The sequence below is a fragment of the Pteronotus mesoamericanus genome, unplaced genomic scaffold (assembly GCF_021234165.1).
Source record: "Pteronotus mesoamericanus isolate MK-2021 breed Mesoamerican mustached bat unplaced genomic scaffold, CSHL_Meso_final contig_78, whole genome shotgun sequence".
In the NCBI taxonomy this organism is placed as follows: domain Eukaryota; kingdom Metazoa; phylum Chordata; class Mammalia; order Chiroptera; family Mormoopidae; genus Pteronotus; species Pteronotus mesoamericanus.
The window spans coordinates 1,021,180-1,045,034 of NW_026555258.1; the positions used below are offsets into that span (position 1 = coordinate 1,021,180).

The following is a 23,855-nucleotide window of genomic DNA, read 5'->3' on the forward strand; positions in this document are numbered from 1 at the left end:
GGGAGCCGGGTCGGCGCGTCCCGGAACTGGGGCCAGTCTGGGGGCCACCACGCGGTGTGTAAGATGGCGGGATTGAGGGACATCCAAGGCCCGAGCGGTGGGCTTGCCCAAGGCCCCCACAATCCAGTGCCTACCCCCTTGTGTCCCGACAAGGACCCCGCCCCGCCCCCCCCCCCGCTCCACTCCTCCCCCTCCTCTCCACCGCCCTCCTCTCCGCTCACTGCTCGCCAGGCCCTGCGCCCGGCACTCCCTCGGCGCTCTTGTTCCCTGAGCACGACATCCGTCCACGTCGTCATCACCTCCCTGTGGTCGCGTGAAGGCTGAGGCCAGGGACGGCCGCCACCTGCGCCCGGTGGCCCAGCCCGGCGCCCACAACGCCCCTCCAGGAGCTCGGAGTTCAGGCCCGTGGCCCCCGGTCTCAGAAGGCAGACACCACCCCCCGGGGAACCTCAAGCATGAAGGAGGCCTGCAGGGGCTGCCCCTCCGGCCAGCGGCCCGGCCCCACGGGCGGACAGGACGAGGCGGGTTCCGCCTGGCACCGGGCTGCACAGAGCCCTCCCAGAAGTCTCCCGCGAGGGCTCAGGCGGGCCCGGAGCCCCCCGCAGACTGCAGACAGCGGCATGGGGTGTTGAGGCCAGGTTTATTGGCTTTCTGCTTCTCCCAGGGAGAGGCGGCTCCCTGAAGTCGCCGTGCATGCCTGGGTGGCACTTTTCCCATTTCAAACTGACCCCGGAATCCACACAGAGGACAGAGACCAGCGAAGGACAGCACAGAGCAGAGCGGCCGCCTCGGCCCTCGCCCCCACCCCCACCCCCCCCACCCCCCCAAGCGAATGCGTCAAAACAAACTGTGGGTTTCCCGAGGGGGAAGGGGCGGGGGGGCTCTGGGAAGCGTCTGTACTGAGGCGGGTGGGGAGGGGGAAGGGGGAAGAGGGGAAAAAATCGAGGCGGCTAAAAAGAGTCAGTCTTTGCTCACTGCACACGGCCGTCCTGTGCGGCCGTTCCAGCCCTTGGGTAAGACCGCGCAGGCCGCCCCTGGCTTAGGAGCGGTCCCGGCCCTCACGGGTTTGTCTTGCAGGGAGACGGGTGGCTGGGGGCTCGATGCACCTTCTTGGGCGGAAACCCACGCTACCTGGGCTTCCAGAGGCAGAGAGCTCCCCGGAGAGGGCGGGGCGGGGGGCATGCTTCGGAGAGAGGAACCGCCTCCGCCCCGGGCGAGGATCTGCGCTCCCCAGGGCGGGCGCCCCGGGTTCGGGGTGCTCCTCGTGGGGGGGCCGTTGGGCATTGTTTCCTGGCTGCAGAGAGGGGGCTGAGAGTGTGCTCCTGGGGAGACCCCGGCTCTGCTGGGGGCTCAGCGCAGAGTGGGCCCCGCGGAGGCCTCCCCACGGAGCAGGGCAGGGGAGGCCGGGTCCTTCCTGCTCCCAGGTCACCCTGAGGAGGAGGTGGCAGAGAGAGACGGGCCCCTCTCCCCTGTGACCGAGCTTGACGGGCGCCTGGAGGCGGAGGCCCAGGGACGGGGGTGGGGGCCTGTCTCGGGTCTCAGGGGCCTTGTGGCCGTGGGCCCACGGCGCCGTCCACACGCCATGTCAGGCCTGAGGGACGGGCTGTGTGTTTCAGTGCGGACGCTCCCCCAGCAGGCAGTTGCGAACGGCCCCTTCTCCCTCTTTCACCAAAAAGCCCATCGAGCCTGGGCATCCCTGAGGCCCGGCCGCCCCCGGATCTCCCCCACCCAGGGGGCTCCGCTGAGAGGCCAGCTCCGCCTGGGCTCAGCCGCCTGGCCCTTGAAGCCAGGGGCGTGCGTGGGGGAGGAGAGGCAGAGCCCCCCTGCTCTGGTGGGAAGGGCCAAAGAGTTGGTCCGAAGTCGCCGGGGAAGGCTGGCTCCGGGGCCCTGCGCGTGGTGACGGCCACCCCTCCGTGGAAGAGACAGGTGGCCTGAGGCCGAGGGAGGGAGAGGCGGGGCTGGCGAGGCAGCCGGAGGGGCCGGTGGCGGGCCGAGGCGGAGGCCGCTGTCCGCCGCGCCGGCACAGACGGCGGCGGGGCCCGGCTGCTCCGCAGTCCTCGCCTGGAGGCCGCGCTGCTCACCTGGGCCGCATCACGCCCGCCTCTCCTCCCGCCCGGCCGCCCTAGCCCTGGCCCTGCCGCCCTGCACTGACCGCACCCCTGCAGTGAGCCCCGGAGCGCCCCGAGGGCCAGGCCCTGCGCAGACAGGGCCGTAAGGAAGGCCGGGCCAAGCCTGGGTCCGGGGCCAGGCTGGCGGGCCACGGGGACCCCGCCATGGTCTCAGGACCTGCTGGCGGGAACGGGGTTGGCGGGAGGGGGGGGCGGGGGGGCGCGCTCAGACGTCGGTGCTGATGCTGCGGCTCCGCGAGAAGGCCTCCCGCATGGCTGAGAGGCGGCGGGGGTCGAGCGCCTGCAGGCCCCCGAGGGGCGTGGGCGGCAGCCCCACGTCCTCCTGGCTGATGGCCTTGTAGGCCACGCGCCCCCCGCCGTTGGGCACGACCTCGTCCTCGTCCTCGGGCTCCTGAAGGAAGAAGGTGGGCGGCTCGCAGTGGGAGCAGCTGCGGCAGAGGGCGCGGGCCTGCGGGGCCCTCTGGCTGAACGGGGTGGCGGCGGCCGGGCCGAGCGCGGGCCCGTTGGTCAGCACCAGGCTGCGGCTGCAGGGCAGCGGGGGCCGGCCGGAGTGCACGGCGAAGTCAGGCTCCTCCTCGTCCTCCTCGGGCTCCTCCTTCTTGCAGCAGTAGTACTGCGGGCAGGGGGGACAGCTGCGGACCCCGCCCCCGCCCCCGCCCCCGCTCCCACGGACCTCCAGCCCTTCCCGACAGCCTCCGCGTGGGGGGCGTTTGCCGAGCGGTGTTCGCTCCTCTCATCCGCACGGCAGCCAGAGGCAGGCACCGTGCAGGTGGGGACATCGAGGCTCGGGGGGTCGGGCAGCCCGGCCTCCACGTAGTCCCGGGCACCGTGTGTGCTGCTTCGGCCTGCAGGGGGCTCCCCCCATCTGAGACGGCCCCAGGACGTGGGCGGGGAAGGGAGGGCAGGGCGCCCTTGGCTGAGCCCCAGCCCCACTCTGAGCCACGGCGGGGGGAGGCCCTGGGCGGAGAGGCACTGACCCCCCAAGGGGGTCGGGCTGGGGTTGTCTGCTTCCCGCCTTCTTTCCGCCCCCCACCCGGCCCCTCGCCCCCGTGGGGGCCCCCTGTACCTGCAGCCGGCAGTAGCACAGAACCGCGATGATGCACAGCAGAATCACAGTTGCCAAGATGCCCCCGGTGATAACCACGGTCCCGGCTGTCATCCGCTCCCTTCTCCATCAACAGCCTGCAGCACACACACACGCAGGGGCGCGTCCTCACAGACGGGCCGGTCACCCCGACAGGGCCGCGACACGTCGGGTGGGGGAGCCGGACACCCCGGGGCGCACACGCGGGCGGCAGCCGGCGGTCGGGCCGCTCGGCCTCCCTCTCCCGGCCCCCCGCCCGGCCCTGTGGACGGTGACGCCGAGCCCATGCTGCTCTGTCCTCGGGGGCTCGGGATGGCGTTGCGAACAGGCGTTTCGGGGCGCAGCGGGGCGTCCCGTCGTGGCGGCGCCCCTCCAGCCTCGCTCTGCGAGCCCGCTTCTCCCCATGTTTACCCCCAGGCAGCCTGGCTGAGTGCAGGGTTTTGTAACCTGTGTTCTCATCCGACAGGATTGCCCTTATTTTTTCTAGCATTAGGTTTTCGTCTGCAACCAAACTTCCAGCCCTATTCTACTGTATAACGTAACGGATCCCTTTCTTAACAGTTGTAATTTGTGGTAAAATACACAAAACATAAAACTTGCCCTCTTAACTCGTTTTGATTTTTTTAAGATTTTATTTCTTTATTTTTAGAGGGGAAGGGAGGAGGAGAGAGAGGGAGAGAAACATCGACCGGTCGACGCTCGCATGCACCCTGACCGGGAATCGAACCGGCGACCCTTCGCCTTTTGGGACGAGGCCCAGCCCACTGAGCCGGGCCGGTCAGGGCGTTGCCAGATTTCAGTGCCCGGCTGCGTGGTGTTTGGTGTATTCACCTTGCTGTACGGCCGATCTCCAGAGCTTTCTCATCTTCCAAAACCCAACCGATTCCTTTTTGATATTTAGGCTGTTTACATTCAAAAAAGTTTTTAAAACTTTTAAAATGGTTTAAAAAGTGTGTGGGTTTGTTTTCTTTTTGTTTTTTGTACTTTCTGTAGCTATGTAATTGGGCCACGTGAATTTTAGAACCTACTTCAAATACCCTTCTAGAGTAAATTCTTTGAGGTGGCATTCCTAGGCCTAGGGACGTGCCCTGTGTACGCTCTTTATTGTGGAAGATGTCACGCAAACAAGTGGCAGGGACGCGTGGCGGCCACCAGCCGTGCGCTGGCGGGTCCGTCCAGCCGGGTGCCAATAAACCAGCCTGCAGGACACGAGCCTCCGGGTCGGAGGCTGACGTCTGAGCCGCCAACATTCTCACCGTGGCCGTCTGACGTCACCGAGGGTGACGGCGGGCGTGCGGAACTCCAGGACGGCGAGCAACGCCTCTCTCCCCCAAAGCGGCAGCGGCTGCCTTCAACACGCCCTCCCTCAGTTCCCCATCCTTCGATTCTCTCTGCAGGGGGTGGCGTGGGGGCCCCCGAGCCTGTCCGTGATCGCTTACCCACGAGAGCGCCCCGTGTGACAGAAGGGGACTCCAAAAAGACCCAGCAAAAACCAAAACACCAAACAACCCGGTCAGTGTCTAGCTTCCCGCAACCGTCTCCACAGCGCCTCTTCACAGCTGGCTTGCTCGCGGCAGGACGCGCCCCGCCGGGCTCCTCCGACTCCAGCCGAGGCCGGCCCCACCGCACTCCGCCCCTCGCCGCCCTGCGCACGCGGTTTCGAGAGGAAACTGGGTCATCGCTGCGAGAGAATCTGCTCTGAACGAGCGCAGGCTGGGTTTTCTCCTGTGGCGCTGAACATGCTCCTCTGCTGCTGTTCCGTCCTCTGAACGGGCTGCCGCCTGCGTCACCCTCGGGCCCCGGGGACCGCGCCCCTCCCCGCCCCCGCCGTGTGCCGTGGAGATTAAGCAGCGGGGGTGCAGCGCTGCCAGCGCCGTTCTTCCGTGGCGAAGCTCCCCTCGGCCTCCCACCCTGCGCTGTTATCAGCCCCTGGGGATCACTCCCGACCCATTACTTCCTGAGGGGCGGAGAACAGCGGCTTTCCAAGCGCTGTGCCTCCTTCGCACTCGCTGCGCTGGGCCTTCTCTCCCGCGCATCCTGATGGCCTGGATGTTCCCCTAAAACACAGCCCGCAGCGGGGAGACGTGGGTGCCCGGTTCTTGCCAGCTTCCAGGATAAGCTGGGGCCCCTGAGCCGGAGGTGGCGTGATGGTGTCACGTGACCTCCGGATCCTCAGGCAGTGATGGGTCGGTACACAGCAGTCGCCATTCTGGCAGCCGTTCAAGTGATCCCCCGGGGACTGCGGGTTGGGCGCCCCCCGCACCCCTGCGTTGCGGGCTTTGCTGTTTTCACGCCGCCCCACTAATTCCCCAGGGCATTGTGCTTTCGGGCCCAGGACGCCCTGTCTCATTTTGCCCCGACCTGGGCAGCATCGCCTCTGTGACCCCCGGGCCCGCCAGTGGGGCGGGGCCTGTCGTGCTCGCTGCCCCTGCAGGGAACCTTTGCAGGGAACGGAGCGGGGGAATTTTTTTTTTTAAATTTTTTTAGGAAGACAAAACGAAAACATGAGTCATGCTGATAATTTCCACCGAAGATAAGAGATTACAGGGTTTTTCCTTGTGAAAGTTCGATGTCTACACGGCCTGTTCGGTGACAATCTTCCCGAATGACACACGCCCCATCGCTCGTTTGCGGTTTTCCGTTACCTGTAACGGCTGAGTATAACAGGTCGCTGTGTTCACCACCGCGGCTGCTGAATGCAGTGCGCTGTCTACGTGCTGCTCGGGAGGTGGCTGCTCTACCCCGTGGGGATGGAAAGCCACTGAAACAATTTCTTAGTGCGCTTCCCTGCCCCCTTGGCGCTTCCGTTCTTTTCTTCCAGGCAGCGCCATCTTTTCAAAAATTGGTGTGAGTTTGAATTTGAGGTGCAGGAAACGTCGTTCCAGTCACGGGCGGGAAACCAGGTGCATTCAGAGGCCTTCCTTCCTGCCCTGCCGCCCCCTCGGCCCCCCGCCCCCGGCGCGGCCGGAGGACTGTCCTCGACTCTGGGTCGGTTCCTTCTGAACATCCAGGGGAACGCAGATGGGCCCCCCCGGGGACGCAGAAGCGGCAGCCACCACCTCCTCCCTGCGCGCCCCTCACCTCGCCTGGCGGCCACCCTCAGGGCAACCGCATCTCCGCAACGCGCGATGTCCCCGGGGTCCCCGCAGAACCAGGACGGGGCCGCCTGCTCCCCCCACGGCCGTGCCGCGTGGGGCCCACGCCCAGCCAGGCCCCGCGGTGGGCATCCACGTGACTTCCCCTTTTTTCGAGCGCAGGAATGTGCGGGGAGAGCTCTGGGGCACGCACGTCTCTGAAGATTTCGATACACCCTGCCAAAGGCTTGCTGGAATTCGGGCCGATTTTTCCCCTGCCAGGAATGTGTGAGGGTAGCTGACAGACGGGGCTCTCGCACAGGCTCCAGGCCTGGCCGGCCGGTGGGTCAGGGCTGCGGGGGCCGCGGCGGCGGGGGCCGGCGGTGGTCCCGGCCGACCCCCCGCCTGGTAGGGCACGTGGCCGGGCAGGACGGCCGGGCCCCTGGGCACGGGGCGGGGGCGGGGGGCGGGACCGCAGACATGCGCCGACACAGAGGGCGCTGCCAGGCGGCACTGAGCATCGGGGGCGAAGCAGGGTGGGGAGCCGGGCCCTCCGACAGACAGACAGACAGACAGATCCAGACAGACCCGAAGCGATTAGGCAGGGAGACACAGACTCACAGACAGCTGCTCGCTCAGACAGACAGAGGGGCAGACAGGCAGCCCCAGACAGCCCGCCCGACAGCCCGCGTCAGGGAGACACAGCGAGGCCACACAGGCAGGCGGAGCGGGGGCCGGGACCCCCGCATTCCTGGGCGCCCTGCCGGCCAGCTCCGGCCCGCCCTGGCCCCCAGGGCTGCTGAGGCCAGCTGGCCCGCCGGCCCTGCCGAGGGTGCGGGCCGACTCGGCCCGATCCAGGGAGCGGAGGTGCCGAGGGGCGGCCGGCGGGGGACGCTGGGCGGGGGCCAGGCCTGCTGTCCAGATGCATTTCACGCTCCGCGCTGAGGTGAGGCAAAGCGGAGCCGCAGCCGCCGGCAGAGCGCCGGGCGCGGCCCGCCCCCCGCCCGTCCTGTGGGGCGCGGGGCGCCGCGGCTTCCTCTGCGGTGGCCGGAGGGCGGGCAGCGGATGACCCCCGGGTGCCCCACCCCAGTCCTCAGGGCGGCTGAGGGAGGCAGACTGGGCAGAACAGACCTGGGGACCCCGGTTTTGCAGGTGAGGAGAGGATGGCTCTGGGAGGGGTGGGGCCACGCCCAGGGGCCCGGCCGAACCTGGTCCCTGCACCTCCTTTCCGCAAATGGCCCCCACCCCAGCCGAGAGCCACGCAGGGCCCACCCCCTGCCACGGGGAACCCCAGGCCCCCCGGGGACTCAGCGTCCCCTCCTCCTGCCTCCCACTGGTCAGGCAGGTCCCCTCTCTGAGACCCCGACGCCATGGGGCGGGGGCCGCTCTTTTGAAGGTGAGCAAACTGAGGCGGGAGAGGAGAGGGCCCACACCCTGGTCCCAGCCCCCGGGGGTGGCAGGGTCGGTGTCCGGGCTGGATCTGCTGTGACCGGCACGTTTCGGGGCAGGAGGCCCCCCGACCCCGGAGCCCCACACTCCTGCTGGAGGTCGCACGCTCTGCAGCCCGTGTCATCTTTGGGGGACGCCGCTGGGCTTCGGGGTGCCAGACCGGCCCGCCCTGTGTGTCCTGTCCCTGAGCCATGTGTCTGGCAGCCGCCTGTGCACCCCCTACAGCGGCCCGTCTGGCCACAGCTTCCTGAGGTCGGAGTGCACGTGCACCCCAGGCTGGGACGCGGCTGTGGGACCTGGACGCTAGCCCGGCCCTGTTGGTCACTTGACCGCGGGTGCAGACGGGGTGCTCAGGCCAGAGGAGCCGGGCCAAGAGGGAGAGCGGAAGGAGCAGGCGCCCGCCCCGGGGAAGGCAGGCTGTCTGCGGTCCCGACTCACGGGGTCCCGCCCCTCCCCAGAACTGCCGAGCGGCTGTGCGGCTGTCTCCGCCAGCGTCTTTCTGCTCCTTACGCCCCAAAAGGTCATGAGGGTCCCACCTCATCGACAGGGACTTCCCTGAGCTCGGCAGAAATCAAAGGTCACACTGGGATCAAAGTCCTTGCCGGGAGGTGCAGCGCCTCCTCCGCAGTACCCTACCTGGACCCCCGAGGGCCTCGGGCTCAGCCTCCCGGTCAGTTCAGTTGCTGTAAGAGCGGCTTCTCTGAGCCCCAGCTCCCTCCTGCAGACGGCAGGCATGTGAGCTCAGATCGCTGTTGTTGAAGTCTGCGTCCCTCTCTGGGTCTAAACCCTGTGCCGGAGGCCTGCGGGGGTGGGCACCGGCCACGCTGGTTGCATAGCCTCCCTCCAGGGCCTGAGGCACAGGGCCCCCCCCCCCCGAGCCCGGCCCTGGGGAGGGGTCTCCAGCGGCAGGCAGCCTGGCGGTGGGCCAGAGAGGGTGCCCCCGCGGGCCGGGTGCCCAGCACTGTCCACGGCCACGGACGGCTCCCGGCCCCCTGCCCCTGGCTCCGACACCCGGCCCGTCCAGCTGGAGCGTCTCAGCCTCGCTCTGCAGATCCGCGCACACCCGGGGCAGCAGCGTGAGCTCCAGGCGCCCGGCCCGCCCGGCCGGGCCAGCAGCCGTGCGCACCCAGGCTGACATCAGCCCAGAGTTAACCTCCAATGGCCCCTGAGAGCAGCGCGGCCCCCACCTCCACGGCGCCCCTCCCTCGGCCTCACCAGGGCCTGCCCGTAGGGCCCAGGACACGCCCCCTCCTCCAGGAAGACTTCCTGCACTACCTCATCGCACACGCAGAATCTCAAAGCGGCCCTGCCAGAAGAAGCCATCTCACGGCTCCAAGGGGGGCTGGGGGAAGGCTGAGGCTGTGCCGGCTATCGGGTGGGGGGCCGCTTCCTCGGGACTTCATACTGCGAGCGGGTGGGCAAACAGCAGCCAGAGCCCTGCCCCAGCTCCCACCCCTGTTGCCCTCGCTGGCCTTTCAGAGCTCCTTCCTGTGCCCAGGGGCTCTGCCCGGCTGGACACCGAGGCGACAGGCCTAAAGGGCCTGTGTCTGGCCAGAGAGGACCCACAGGTGGCGGACACCCTGCCCTCGCTGGTAACTCCGGGCGGGGCCCCTTCCCTGGACCGCGGGTGCGGCGGGGCAGGGGCGGCCCGTCCCTGCCGGCTCGGGCCTCGGAGGATCCAGGCGCGCACCTTCATCCAGCCTCACCTGCGGGGGCCTGGGCGACCGAGACGCGAGGCACAGTGTGGGGATCCCAGATACCAAACGTCGCTGATTCGAGCAACACACCGAGATGGCACCCAGGGTGGGCCGAGAGGGAGGGGCTGCCCGCACAGGGTACACGCCGGCCCAGGGGCTGAGGGAAGCCAGGCTCACCCAGGGACACGGGGTGCCAAGGGCCAGCGGGGGCTTGGAGACCCAGAGCGGTGGGGGGGTGATCTTACATGGGAAGGACTACAGGGGGCTTCCTGGAGGAGGCGGCACGTGCGCGGCCCTGAAGGGGGGCTGCCCGTCTGGCAGGGCCAGAGGCAGGGGGGCGGGCTGTGGCTGGAGGCAGAGGCTGGGAGGCAGAGAGAGGCGGGCAGCGCAGCGACGGAGCCTCTGCCAGAGGACCCCGCCCGCCGCGCCGCCCGCCGGCCACGGCACGTTGGCGAGTGTCTCGCTGCATGGCCAGTGGGCCCCCCCCGGGACCACAGTTTTAAAGCTTTGTAAACGGCTTTGCTTCCCTGTGCCCACCCAGGCTCCATACAGGGACGGGGTGCGAGATAGGGCCCCTCTGTGCCCCCCGCCCTCAACCCTAGAGTCTGAGGAGGAGCCTCGCGGGTAACAGCCCCCCATCCCCGCCCCCCGATCACCCTGTGTCTCCTGGGTGGGAGACCGGCCCAGGGGTCTGCTGCGGCCTGAGGACCCGGGGCGGTGCTGGGGGGCGAGGGGTGGGGGGTGGGGGTCACCCGGCTGCAGAGCCAGGCACCCGCCCCCCACCGGCCCCCCGCGGAGCCCCCTCCCGGGCAGAAGACCCTGAGGGGCTGCCACCTGGACCACGCATCCCGCATGGATTTTCAGACTCTTCTTTTCTGCATCCCTCGCTCTGTCCTCCCCTCCCCGCCCTGAGGCCTCAAGGAGGGGGTGCCTGCAGCCCGTTACCCCACCCGCCTCCTCCGTGCGGGGGCCCAGCAATGCTTAATGAAGGCCCGGTCCACGGCAATCACCCGGGCGCCCAGGAAGAAGCCAAGCCCCCGGGCCCCACGCACAGCTGGGTCCCTGGCCTGGCGAGTCCAGCGACTTCTGACCGCGCCGGCTCCAGCATGCGGGGCGCCCAGGAAAACACAGACCTCAGCGGGTCTGAGGGGCCCTGAAATCCGTTCACTTAGCAAGCAGCCCTTCCCGGGGGCAGTGACGGTGCCGCTCATTTCCAGATGGGGAAACCGAGGCCAGGGAGCAGAGGGCTGGCTGGCGCCGGTATTCGTAAGCCAGGTTTGCTGCCTGCCTCCGCCCCGCCGCCCCTGCAGACCTGCCCCATCCCCCGCTGGCGTCGCTGGCCCACGGGGGGCGCGTGGAGAGCCAGGGCGCCGCCTCCCCCACGAGCACATCTGCCTCTTTCCGAGCGAGCGCCCCTGCACCCTGGAAGCCCGAGGCCCCGCCGTCCGCGGGAGCGAGGCCGCGTGGAGTTCCTGTCTAGACCTGCCCCACATTTGTTCCTCATTTCACGCTCCGCGGGCTCCCAGATTCCCGCGCTCGGCAATAAAGAGACGGGAAGTGCTCGCAGTGCTGCGGCTGCTCTCGACATTATCCAGAGCCTGGCTGGGGGCGGGCGGCGGGGGGCGGGAGTGGGGCCTGGGCACCCGAGAGGCAGGTCCCGCCAGCGCCTGGGGAGCCTGCCTCCAGGCTCACCCCAGCCCGCCCAGCTCGGCCCTGGGAGCACAGGCCAGCGGCCAGGGGCCCGGGGTGGGGGGCGCTGTGCCAGGTGGAGCAGGGCTGGGGGCTGGCGGCCGGGAAAAGCCCTGGGTGCCCGGGGCTGGCCCACTTTGGGGCCTGGACTCCATGAAGGCATTTCCGGGGGTCCAGAAAGCACACAGGGACCACGCCATTCTGCCGTTCATTTCCAGGGTCCCTGGACTCCCAGAAGCTCGGCCCAGACCCCCCCCGAGAGCGGAGCCTTGCCCGCACCTCGCGGGTCTATCTCAGCTGCGCAGCCTGGAGCGGGCACAGTGGGCGCTTGGCGCCCACTGCGAACGGATGAACCGCGGGGGCTTTTGAGCTGTTGAAGAAGGGACAGAATTTCTAGTTGGGCCCAGGCAGAGCTGGGGGGCAGGGTGTGACGGTGCCCCTTTTCTGTGAACCTCAGTCCAACAACATCAGGGTGAATAAGAAGAGGGGCAACAGCCCTGGCGGGTGCGGCTCCGTGGACCGAGCGCCCACCTGAGACCCAAAGGGTCGCCGGTTCGATTCCCAGTCAGGGCGCAGGCCCGGTTTGCGGGCCAGGTCCTCAGTGGGGGGCGCACGAGAAGCAAACACACATGGATGTTTCATTCCCTTTCTTTCTCCCTCCCTTCCCCTCTCTATAAATAAATAAATTCTTTAAAAAAATAAAAAGAGAGAGCAGCAACCACATCTCCCCAGCTCATTTCCCCCCCGACTGCCCCAGGTGGTGTGGCGTTCCCCGGGGCGGGGGGGACAGGCAGCTGCTGAGGGGCCACATGCCCACTCCCCAGGCTGCGTGGGACGCGGGGCTCACTCACAACTCTGCACGATCGCCCCGCCGCGGTATTCCAGGGGTGCACCCTGAGCCTAGAAGAGCGAGGCAGCCCACCCAGCAAGCAGCAACTTGGCCGGGCGGGTACCCTGTCTCCGAGTCCCTGCCCGTCCCACGCGACGTGGCTAGAGCCGAGGTGCCCGAGTCTCCATGGGCCGGGAGGAGAGGTTTCGGGGCGGACCCCCAGGCCTAGTGCCTGGTGGGCCCTGGTCTGCGGCCGAGGAACTGGAGGGAGCAGGAATCTGCCCCACCTGGGCCAGCAGGAGTCTCGGACAGGGGGCACCGCCCACGGGGTGTCCTTCCCGCGCCCTCAGGCAGGGTCCCCGGTCAGCCACTGTCCTCAGGAACCTCTGGGGAGGCAGAGAGTGGCAGGAAGAAACCCCTCCTGGCTTCTGCCCAGGAGGGGTTCCAAAGCCACCGGAGGTCTCCCGGCCCTCACCCCCTCACCGACGTCTTCCACCCTCGGAAGACCTGAGCGGACCAGGAAACAGGGCCGGAGAGCCGATCCTGGGGGCCGTGGGACGTGGAGGCAAACGGGGTGTGCCACCCCGGGGCCAGTGTCTTGTCGTTTCCCGCCCCCCCCCCCCCGCCCCGCCCCGCACTTGCCTCCCGACCTGTGGGACCGCAAGCCCCCTGAAGGCAGGGTCTGGGGTGCTGTGCTCTGTAGTCCTCCCGCCACCAGGGGTCAGTGCAGCACAAGGCCCCAGAAGGGGCCCCAAAGAGCGGCGGGTTGAGTGGACCTGGGATTCCCTGGACACCCCCGCGCTGCCTGCACTGAACAGGCCCTGACTGCGGGCAGGGCAGAGAGGGGGGTCTTTCCCCGGGGTCCCCACCTCCTGCACCGTCAGCCCCCCAGCTCAGTAACACGGAAGGCTGGCTTTTTCTCTCCCTTCAAAAGAACCAACGTGCAGAAGCTGGGTTTTCGAAGGCCTTTCTGCTGCTTGACTTAAAGCTTTCCTTTCCGACATCCCCTTCCAGCGCGGGACGGTCTGGGCGCGGGGCTTGGAAGGCGCTCAGGGGGCCGCTGCGCGTCCGCCCTTGACCACGTGCTACGCCCCCGCGCGGAGCAGAGGGCGGCGCCGTCCGCAGCTCCCTTGACCTGGCGGGACTCCCGGCGCCGGTGCGGGGTGCGGCGGGGGGGGGGGGCGGGGGGCGGTCCCCATGCAGACAGGGGGAAACTGAGGCACCGAGCGGGAGGGGCGTCCAGGCCTTGGCCCTCCACTGTGATCGCAGCTCAGGGTCACCGAAACGCTAACGGCATTCAGCAAAGCCCGCGTGGGCTCTGCGCCTGGCAGAGGGGCGCACACGGACGTTCAGGAGACTCGGTAGCATGCCCGGCCCAGGCGACTCAAGGCCCGGAGGCCGTGCGGGGCTGGACTCCTGACCCCTGGGGGCCTGGAGTGGAGGCAGCGAGCGAACTTCGGGCGAGGCCCTTCCCACGCCCCCAGCGCCAGGCACCCCAGCACCCTGCTCACGGCGCTGGCAGAAAGGAGTGGCGGACTGTGTGTGAACGGGGTGGGGGTGGGGTCTGGAGGGCTGGGGGCGTTTCTGTGAGGATACTAATAGGTATGCTTGTAATTATTTTTTTAAACGTTTTTAAAACTTATATTTATTTACTTTTAGAGAGGGGGAAGGGAGGGAGGAAGAGAGGGAGAGAAACATCCCTGTGTGGTTGCCTCCCGTGCACGCCCCCACTGGGGACCTGGCCTGCAACCCAGGCCTGTGGTCTGACCAGGAACCGAACTAGTAACCCCTTGGTTCGCAGGCCGGCGCTCAGTCCACTGAGCCACGCCAGCCAGGGCTGTAATTGCTCTAACAAAACGCGGTCATTCCCCGCAGGCCGTGCTGCGGTGCATTTTCCTTTTCCTGCGGGGCCACGGCCCTCCCCAGCGCCCCCAGCCCCGGGGGCCATGGAGTGTCTCTCTAGGACACAGCTCTGGCCACACCCCTGCTCTGGGCCCCGGGCCCTCCGCGCCGGCCCCGAGGCCAGCTCCGTGGTTGCCATCCAGCATCGCTTCTGAAGCGGGTCTGGCTGAGAGCTCTGCTCCCAGGCCTTCTACCCAAACCGGGCCTCGTTTTGCCCCTGGGCCTTTGCTGGTGGCGTTTGCGGACCTTGACCTCCCGTCCAGCTCTGCTTATTGAAATCCCCGGCGGGCGTGCTCCCTGAGCAAGCCTTCCCTGACCCCCGGCCCCCTTCTGGGGTCTGACCGTGGCGAGCACTGTCCGCGCTACGTACTCGGCATTCATGATGGATCAGCAGCGCGACCGCAAATACTCTTGGAGCGTCGACTGCGTCCCTGCTTCCGCCTCTGCGGGTTTCAGTGGGGGGATGCAGGCGGGGCCTGAGGAGAGGGCTACGGGGTGCTCTTGGGGGGTGGCCGCCAGGGGAGGCGGTCCTGACACCGCGACCTGCCGTGGAGGCCTGACAGGCGAGCAGGGGATGATGGGAAAGGGCAGCTCATAGAGGAAACACGTGCCAAGGCCCAGAGGGGAGCAGAGCGGGGGCGGGGGGACGCTGCAGGAGCGGGAGCAGGGGAGCAGGATGGGGAGCGGGCGCGGAGCCGGGGGAGCGGGGGGAGCGGGGGGCGGGGTCAGCGAGGCCTGGCTGCACAGCGGGTCTGCCTGCGCCTGCCCGGGCTGCGCCCCCGTCGCCCCACCTGCGGAGGTTGGGTGCCCTCCCTTCCTGAAAGGCCTTCGAGAGCCACGGGCATGGAGCCTTGCTGAAGTCGGAGACGGAGCTGCTGGGAAGGAGCCTCGGAGCCGAGCTCGGAGCTCACTCAGCCCGGAAGAGTCCCCGCCCCCGCCTGTCGGAGAGGCGAGCCCCGTCCTCCGCGGGGAACTGCGCGGGCGCTCGGCCTGCTGCCCTGGCTTTGCCTAACAAGGGCATGGACGCTGGGCCTGAGTGAATGACACTGCTTCCCCGTGACAACCGTGTCCCAGAACTAAGCTCCCCCTCCCCCGCAACAGGCGGGCCCAGCACCCAGTGGTGAGAGTCACAACGTCTGGCACCCTCTGCCAAGTTACCGGGCAGGCACGGGAGCTGGCATAGGCAGTCCTTAATGAAGAGAAAGGTTCACCAATCTAAGCTAATCCAGAAATGGCGCAAATAGCAGACTGAAGAGACAAGGACACTAAAATAGTCATAACTGTTGCTCACGTATTCAAAAGCCGAGCCCTGGCTGGTGCGGCTCAGTGGACGGATGCGCTGGCCTGCAATCCACGGGGTCGCTGGTTCAGTCCCCAGTCAGGGCGCAGGCCTGGGTTGCGCCGCCAGGTCCCCAGCAGGGGGCGCACGAGAGGCAACTGATCGATGTGTCTCTCACACGTCCGTGTTTCCCTCTGTTTCTCCCTCCTTTTCCCTCTCTCTAAAAAATTAATACATAAAATCTTTTAAAAAGTTGTAAAATCAGTAAGAAGAAGAAGATCGTACAAACAGAGAAAAGGCACAGGACACGCGGAGGAAGGAAGACAAGAACAATCACAGGCTTTGCACTGGGAACAAAGCAGGCGGGCGGCAGGGGGACATGTTCAAAGTGCTGGAAAGAAACACCAGCCTGGGATTTTCTATCCAGCAAACAGTCTTTCTAAAACGCAGGTGAAATGGCGGGCGGCGGTAGCCGCGACCCCCATTCCCGGCGTCAGGTCCGGGGGGCGGGGCCCACAGCTCCGCCCAAGCTGGCTCTGCTGTTCGCGCCCCCTGCCGCGGGCATGTTCCTCGTTCTCCTGCGACCTGGCCCGCCCCGCGCAGTGGGTGGGCTGGGGGGCCGCGTGGGAGGCGCTCCGCGCACGGGCACCGGGAGAGGCCCGGGCTGGGGGCCAGCCGCCCTTCCGGGGCTCCCCCCCGGCCCCCGCCCTGAAGAGTAGACACAGCGAGCGGGGGTCAAGGCAGGTCCCACACCAGTTCTCACCTCCCCACTCGCTACAGGCGTGTGGAAGCCGAGGCGAAAGCCATGTCGTGTTTTTAAAAACAACACATCAAAAAATATACATATAGTTTAGCTGTTCACAAGGTAACAGGCGGTTTCCATGGCTACAGCTGTAAGCTGCGTGTGCTGAGGTGAGGAGGTGGGCTCTTCTTAACCCGACTGATTAGAGCGCCTGAACAATTCATGCTGGAACCGGCGGGGGCTGGGGGGGGTGCCTGGGGCCGAGGGGAGGAGGGAGGGCAGGGGGGGCGACGGAGGGGGAGCAGGAGCTGCCGCTGCCTCTCCCCGCTGTCCCCCAGGACTGATTTGTCAGCTGTTCGGGATGGCGCCCCTGTCTTTACAGCTCTCGGGGGCGGCTGGTTTCTGGGACAGCGTCTCCCCGAGGGCGCAGCCCTGGGAGCTAGGAAGGCGGGGTCCTCACCCTCACTGGCAGGTGGGCGCTGAGGGTCACCCAGGGAGCCCAGGTCGGTGCCAGGGGCCCCCGGGCTGCCGGTCACCGTGTCCGATTCCCAGGACCCCCGACTGCCCAGCACACGCTGGAACGCCCCGCACTCCGGCCCCAGCCGGAGGTGGCCTGGTGCGGACAGAGGGGCCTGGGCCGGCCCGCGCCGCTGCGTGCGGACGGCCCCACCCCGACCCCGGGCTGCGGGTGTGTGTACGTACGCGTGCGCGTGTGGCGGGGTGTGTGTGAGCATGTGTGTTGTGGATGGGGAGCGAAGAGCAGAGGTGAGTCACGCGGCCTGGTCCCTCCAAAGAGACCGGCCGGCCCACCTGGCAGCTGGGGGCGGGTGTGGACTGGCACTGCCCTCTCCTGTGAGTTCAGATGCCCCCCCACGGGACTGGCATGTCCCCGGGAACCCGCAGCCCGGACCCCCGCCTGTCTGAGATCAGGGCAGCTCGCTTGAAACAGGCCGAGCTTCTGGTCCGGGGCTCTGGGGAGGTCTGTAGTGGGGGTGGGGGTGGGGAGGGGGCAGGGGCGAGGGAACCCACAGAGCCGCAGAGGACAGGCCCCTGCCGGCGGCGGGACGTGGACTCCCGGGATGCAAGTGCCCCGCACCTTAGACTCTTAGCGAATCGGGACATCTGAACAACCAACGGAGGCCGGGGGTCTGAGGCCCCCCCAGATCTGCTTCTCTCAGACCTGGAAGGGCTTGGGTGGGGGCACTCTAACCTCCTGCTCAGGACACAGTAACGGAGCTGTTTTCCTCTTGAAATTGCAATTCATCCAAGACGATCCCCCGGGGTGGCTGGGTCCCCAACCACCCTCCCAGGAGGGGAGTGGAGCTGCGCGGCGCCGGGCGCTGGGCCTTTGCAGGCCCCCTGCTTCTCCGGGGGGGTCGGTCCCGGCTCTCGCCCGAGTGCGAGCTTCGAGGACGCCGCGGGCGGCCCCGCTGGCCTGTGCCCGTGCCACCCTGGGCCCGGCAGCCTCAAAGGGCCACTGTCCACCGTGGCGCGGCTCTGGCCCCTCGCTCACCGACTCTTGACACAGTTAACGGAGCCCGCGGCCCCGGCCTCCGCCTCCCGCAGGGCGCCCCCTGCACCCACCTGCGCCAACGCCGCCGACTCCGGGGGGCACTGAGCCGCCCTTCGCTGGCCCAGGCTTCAGCGAGGACGCTGCCCTGAGCCATTTGTTTTACATCAACTTTCCTTTTTAAAGCAATTAGGCTCCGCCGTTGGTAAGTGAGGGTGGGCATGCGGTTGAAAGGGCCCATTTTGTACATTGAATGATCTTTTCAGAATTGGTGAAAAAGGGCAGGGTGGACCCCCGAGGCCCAGCCCAGGAGCCCGGCCACCAGCGGTGTCGGCATCCCCGCAGCTGGACCCCCGTGGGCCGCGCGGGACAGACCCTGCGGCCCCCGCGGCCCCCGCCCCGCACCTCACCACCAGCCACACCCGCCGGCTTCCCGTTTGCGGAAGACACCGCGCCCTCCCTCCCTGCACCGTACACGTCACTGTGGCTCTCACTGGGAGAGGCCGCGGCAGCCCCTGGCGGAGGAGGCCGGCCCCCAGAAGGGCACAGACTCCCCGCAAACACCTGCCGGGCACCCTGCCTGCGTGCGGCTGCTGGGCCTGGCGTGGCCGGAGGGTCAGCAGGCGTGCTCCGCAAGCGACCCCCACCGGGCTGTGGGCGGAGGCCAGTGGGACGGGCTCATCGCTGAGCAGCGGCGGGCCGACAGTGCCGCGTGGGGCTGACCTCCAGGGAGGTGACGTGGGTCGGGGACTCTTCCCTGAAGGGCACTAATGGGGGAGGGCGGGTGTCTTTCAGGCAGAGAGCGGGGTTGGCTGGCAGGAAGGGTCCCAGAGTGTTCCAGAAAGACTCCATAAATCCGGGGCCAGCGATGGGGGGTGGGGGCTCCGCGCACGGCTGTCCGGGTGGCACGGGCATCCGGCTCTGGCCTCCGCCGGACAGCGACCTCCAGCGGCCCCGGGGCCGCTCCACAGGCCGGGGGGTCACTGCGTCATTCTCCGGCCAGGAGTCCAGGCCTTCCACGGGGCTGACGCGTCCTCACCGCCACCCTGCTGGGGGGGACAGCGGCCCTGTCTGTGCCGACAAGGAAATGCGGCACAGAGACGTCGACCCACACGTGCGCCTCCGCTCGTCCGCTGGGGAGCATTCGCGTCGGGGGTTGGGCCGAGCTGTGGGGCCCTCACGCCTCCAAAGCTTCTGCAGCCGGCGCCCCCGTCCGCCTGGCCCTGCCTGACCCCCCACCCCCACACCTCCTGCTTGCTCGCCCTCCCCCGCCCTCAAGTCTCAGGTTCACCGAGGCAGATGCTCCCAGAAAGAAAAGGGCGCGCAGCGGAAAACAAGACGCAGCCCAGCGGCGATAACATCGACCGCAAAGTGATGACTCAGGACTGCGTTGCAAACCCATTTCTTTCTTTCCTTTTTTTTTTTTGAAATAGAAATCTGGTTGGCAACGAGAGGGAACTCTCACGTGGGAAGTTCCATGCAGGTAAAATGAAAGCTGGCCGTATTTTTAATTTGTAAATGGGTTTGCACGGGGCCAGGAGCCCCTGCCCGTGGGGGTTTCACGCAAATCCTAAACGCGGGCGGGCGCCGGAGGCTGGCCGATCGCCAGCGTTAACAAGGAGCTGCTGTTTTGCAGGTGGAACGTCAGGCCTTGCCCGCTGCCCTCCTTCCCTGCCCGACTTGGGCCTCGGAGCCAGTCTGCCAGGTGGCGAGGGAGGTGCTGGCAGGAAGGGGCGTCGATTCTGGCCGCGGCTGCAGGCCCTTCCTTCAGCGGGTGGGCCTGCTGGGCTCCGGAGCCGCAGCCGGCGGCGGTGGCGGCAGCGGGGGGTTGTGGCTGGGCGGGAGGTCCCCCGACTGAGAACAGGTGTCTGGGCCCCGCGCTTGCCTGTGAACCAGAAGAGTGAGCATCTTTATTTCGTCTTAGGGAAGTTCCCGAACGTACCGGGTAGAAGCCCCTTTACCAAGGCCAAGGGGAAGAATTTGGAAAACAGGGTGACATTTCCAACGCTGCAAGGGGACGCCTGGACGAGCGTCCCGGATGCACTGGCGAGCTCGCCACCGTCCTCTCCTGCACGGGCCCTGGGTCCCCCCAGTCCCTGCGTCATGTCCCCACTGCAGCCCAGCCTCGTTTCCCGCCTCGAGCCATCACTCGCGGCGGCAGCGGCGGCGCTTACGCTAGCAGGAGGCAGCAACCGCCGCCCCGTCCGGCGGCCGGTGAGTCGCGGCAGGGCCGGCCGGCGGGCCAGGCTGTGCATGGACCCCTCGCCCGCCTGCAGCCCCGGGGGCGGGGAAGCCTCCACATGGCGGGCGGAGGGGCCGCGGGGTGAGAGCGGGGGCCACGCACGGGGAGCCGGCCTCAGTCCCAACACGGACGGACGGAGCCTTAAAGCCACAGAGGCCCGGGCAGGCCCTGCTCCCCAGCCTCACAGGGAGCCGGGGGGCGGCAGCCATCCGGCACCTCCAGGGGCCGCAGTTCACCCACGTCCGCAGACCGGGCGGAAGCTCCCGGCCCCCGCACCCTCCTCTGAGTCCAGATGCCCGCCCTGCGGGTGACAGTCCACGGGCACCGCGCGTGCCCTGCTCTCGCCGTGCTCACGAGGACGGCCCCTGCCTCCCCCAGCCCGGCCTTCCCCGCGGGGACCAGGCCACTGAACAGCCCGGTAGCAGCGACACAGCGCAGGTGACACCAGGCATGACCCACACGCCTGTGTCCTCACGCGGGTCCAGGCGGCGCAACGCGCACATGGGGCTGACGTGAGAGACGACCCGCTCTGTCGTGAAAGGGCAGGTGCGGGCACGCGCGCAGGGCCCCCCAGACGCTTGTGCTGTTATGACCAGGAGCGGGGCGCACAGCGGGAGGCCAGGGCTCTGCTCTGCGAGACACACACGAGGCTGGATCGCTCGACTCTTCTTTTACAACAAGCACGCGTTATTTTAAAAGCCCTACAAAACACGTTACAGTTTCACGTGCAGGGATTAAACACGTAAGCAGCAGGGAGGCGCGGAGCCCCCGCCCCGCACCATGAGCTTGCAGAGGGCAGACTGGCTTCTGTGTCGGGGTCGGGCTCCTTTCTGAAGAGCATGTCTCGGACTCACTGGGCGCCAGGATTGGCCGGGAGCTTGTTAACGCCTAAGGTCCGCCTGGGGCCGGAGAACGTGCATTCCCCAGGGGCGGACGCTGCTGGCCCGCAGTCCACGCCTGTGGTGGCCCTGTTCCAGGCTCGCGCTCATGCAGCATAAACCACATTCAGCAAATAATCGCGACAATAAAAAGAGAGAGGACTGCTCTCTGGGGACCCAGGGCCTGACCCAGGTCGGCCGCCCGGCGGGGCCGCCTTTACCACTTGCCATCGCAGACAGAAGCCGCGGGCCGGGCTGGGGAGCACCGAGAGGCGGGGGGTCCCGCCGCGGGGGTGCCTCGCACCCCTGTGCGGCTAAGCCTGGGAGTGAGCGCCACCGCGGGGACCCTGCAAGAGGGCCTGTGTCCAGGGCTGCAGCCCTGGTCAGCGGCTGAGGCGGAAGCTGGCGCGTCCCTGCGTGGCTGCTATTACTGCCGCTTTCGGGATGAAGAACCCGAGGCCAGAGAGGTGAAGTGACTCCCACAGGAGCGCACCCGGCGGGGACCTGGGTGGGGCTCTGGGCAGCCCCAGAGGCTGGGCTCTCATCCGCACGGCCACACCGGGACCCGTCCCGGCAGCCGGGAAGGGTGGCGGCCGAGGCCACAGCCGGGGGGGCCCGCCTTGCTCCGAGACTAGTGCCCCAGGCCGTGGCCAGCCTCCCCCAGAGCCCCCCGCACTGGCCCAGATGCCTCCGCCCTCTGCCACCCGGGAAGCCAAGCCCGGGGGCAGGGACAGCCGGCCCCTCCCGTGGAAACCCCGAGGGGAGCGGGGAGCAGGCCCAGGCGACAGGCCGTCGCACCAGCTGTGGGGCGATCGGACTTCGGACACGTGGCTGCTGCTGGGACAGAGAGCGCCGCCCCTCGTGGCCCCAGCCTCCGGGGACTGGGGTCCCCCGCTACGCACTGGCCTGTCCGGCCAGGGGGGCGTCCGCCGGGGCCCGTGCCAAGGGTGCGGGGAAGCGGCATGTGTTCGCTCGGTCCCGGGCCGTGCCCCGTCCCCCGACGCCCTTGCCCCAGGTGCTCGATTGTTCCAGCCCAGCTCTTACTCCCGGTCCAGCCTCCACGGTGTCCCTGCCGACCGGGTGGCAGCGGCCTCTCCCCGGCCTCTCGCCCCCGCCTCCGTCCCTCCGAGGTGCCCTCCTCATGGTGGCCTGAGGCTGTCCTCTGAGGGCCGGGCCTGGCTCGCCCTCCGGGCTCACTCTACCTGTGTCCCTGTCCCCCCCCCGAGGAGGTGCCTGGTGTGACCTCCCCACCCCCCTGAGTCTCCAGGGGGCGGGGGCCACAGCCCTCCTTTCACAGCCCAGGGGCCAGAGGCCCGGGCCCCACAGCCGGGGCAGCAGTGCCAGCTTGGACCCCGCGCGCAGCCTGAGTTCGGGGCTCCTGAGCAGCGCGCCCTCCCCCAGGACAAGCTGGCCCGGCCCCCAGGAGCCCTGCAGCGTCGGCGGCCTCAGGCAGCCTCCAACTGAAGCCCATGCCAGGGGGTGCGGGGCCTGATCCCAAAGGGAACAAAAGCCTTTGAACAAAGAGACAAGTGCACCCCGTGCCCAGGAGCCGCTCTGCACAGGAGTGGGAGAGGCGCTGGCACCGCGCTCGTCAAACCCCCGTGGGGCGAATCCAAAGGGACAGAGTCCCCGCGAGGAAGCCCAGCCCCAGGAGGAGCAGCAAAGCCAGGCCGAGAAGCCCCCAGCCACGGGGCCTCTGAGGGGCCGCCCGCCCCCCGCCCCCGCGCCTCTCGGCGGCTGCTGCCCGGAGCCGGCGGGAAGGCGGCAGCAGCGGCATCCCCGCTGCCGCACCTGTGGAGGCTGAGCCGGTGCCCGGGGAGCCTGGCATCCGTCCTCTCCCCCGCACAACTGCCTTTGCACTGACGCAGGGGCGCGGGCCGGCGGCGCCGGAGGCCGGGCAGGGCTGGTCCGGGCCGGGCCGCGCCGGGCCGCACGGAGGGCAGAAGGAGGGCCGCCGCCGCTCGCCTGGCCGGAGAGTCGACTCAGCTGTAATTCACTGAGCCGCGATCAATCTCTCCCGAGCTCCGCCTGCTCCCCGGCCCCTCCCGTGCGCGGAGCTTAGTCCTACCTGGGTCTCTGTGGAGCCGCCTCCAGGCAGGACCCCACAGGCCTCTGGCAGGAGTGGGTCCCGGGCCGTGAAGCCTGCAGGTCGGCCAGGCCGTGAGGCTCCCCCAGAGCCAGCGCCAGCGATTTGGAGCGGCCCCCAGAAGTGCAAGACTGGGGTGATCACTTGCGTGGGGACTAGGGGTGGAAGGATGGGGGCTTGGACCCAGGGTTGCCTTGAGACTTCACCCCGGCCCGCCACGCCCAGGGCTGCAGCCCCGCCCACTCGACTCAGGGCTTAGGCGCACGGCGCTGCTCGGGTCTCCCGGGGACGTCGCCGGGACGGGTTCGTCCACGGTCGCCCACGAAGGTGGGGAGCTCCGGGGCAGGTCTCCGTGCCTCAGCCGTGCCGCCTGCCCCAGCACCCTTGGTCCCGGTCGGCGACGGTGCCGGTGGAAGCCACGTGTGAGGGCTCGATGCCGTGCTGTCCCCGCGGGCGAGGCGGCACCTCCGGAGGCCAGTGCCCTGAGCAGGGTGGCCAGCGGGGGCTCCCGGAGCCCCTCCCCCACCCCTGCATCGGGCCACGAGGCTGGGGGAGCCTGTGGGCCCCTCCCAGACCCCCAGACCCTTCAGGGGGCCGTTTCAGAGCTTCCGTGTGAGTCCAGCCCGGCGCGCAGTGGACGGGGGGCGGGAGGCATGGGGGGCGAGGTTGGGGGTGGGGGGCTCGGCTGCGCCCAGCGCACAGGACCACCCTGCCTGTGCTCCTCCTCCCGTCCTGCAGGCGCCGGACAAGCCAGGGCCAAGTGCAAGAATGAACAAGACCCCGCACGGCCCGAGCCCGGCCTCGGGGGAGACGGACCCCCCCCCCCGGGCTCCAGCACTTCAGGGAGCTTGCGGTGCGTGTGCCCGGGGGGAAGGGCCGCCCCTGCGCCAGCCCGGGAGGGGCTTGCAGGCACCTGCTCAGGTAAAAAGAGCCCCGGGCTCCCGGGCTCCACCGGCAGTGCCGCGGGAAGAGGGGAGTGTGGGAAAAGGGGCCCGTGGGCTTCCCCAGAGAGGCCCAGCTTTCTGGGGGCTGGGAGTTCCCGTGGTGCCCGGAAGCCCCCCGGTGCCGGGCCTGGGTGTGGGGACGCGGGGGTGGGGGAGACGCTGGCAGGGTGTCCCCTCTGGCTTTCCTGAGCTCTGGCCCCCTGGGGAGCACCGAGGGGTGAGTGCTGGGGCTGAGGCCTCGGGACACCCCGTGACCCTCCAGGACGGTCAGTGAACTTGGCCCTGGAGCGTCCTGTCTTGCAGCCACCGGGCACACACCGG

The 23,855-nt window shown here is 68.5% G+C and overlaps 1 protein-coding gene across 1 annotated transcript; it reads right to left on the reverse strand.

The window, feature by feature from the left end:
- Positions 1-2,334: 2,334 nt before the first annotated feature.
- FAM163B (family with sequence similarity 163 member B) lies at positions 2,335-3,288 on the reverse strand. Its single transcript, XM_054584144.1, has 2 exons — positions 3,196-3,288; positions 2,335-2,742 (listed from the first exon to the last, which is right to left on the reverse strand). The coding sequence occupies exons 1-2, from the start codon at positions 3,286-3,288 to the stop codon at positions 2,335-2,337; spliced, it is 501 nt and encodes a 166-aa protein (XP_054440119.1).
- Between the last annotated feature and the right edge of the window lie 20,567 nt (positions 3,289-23,855).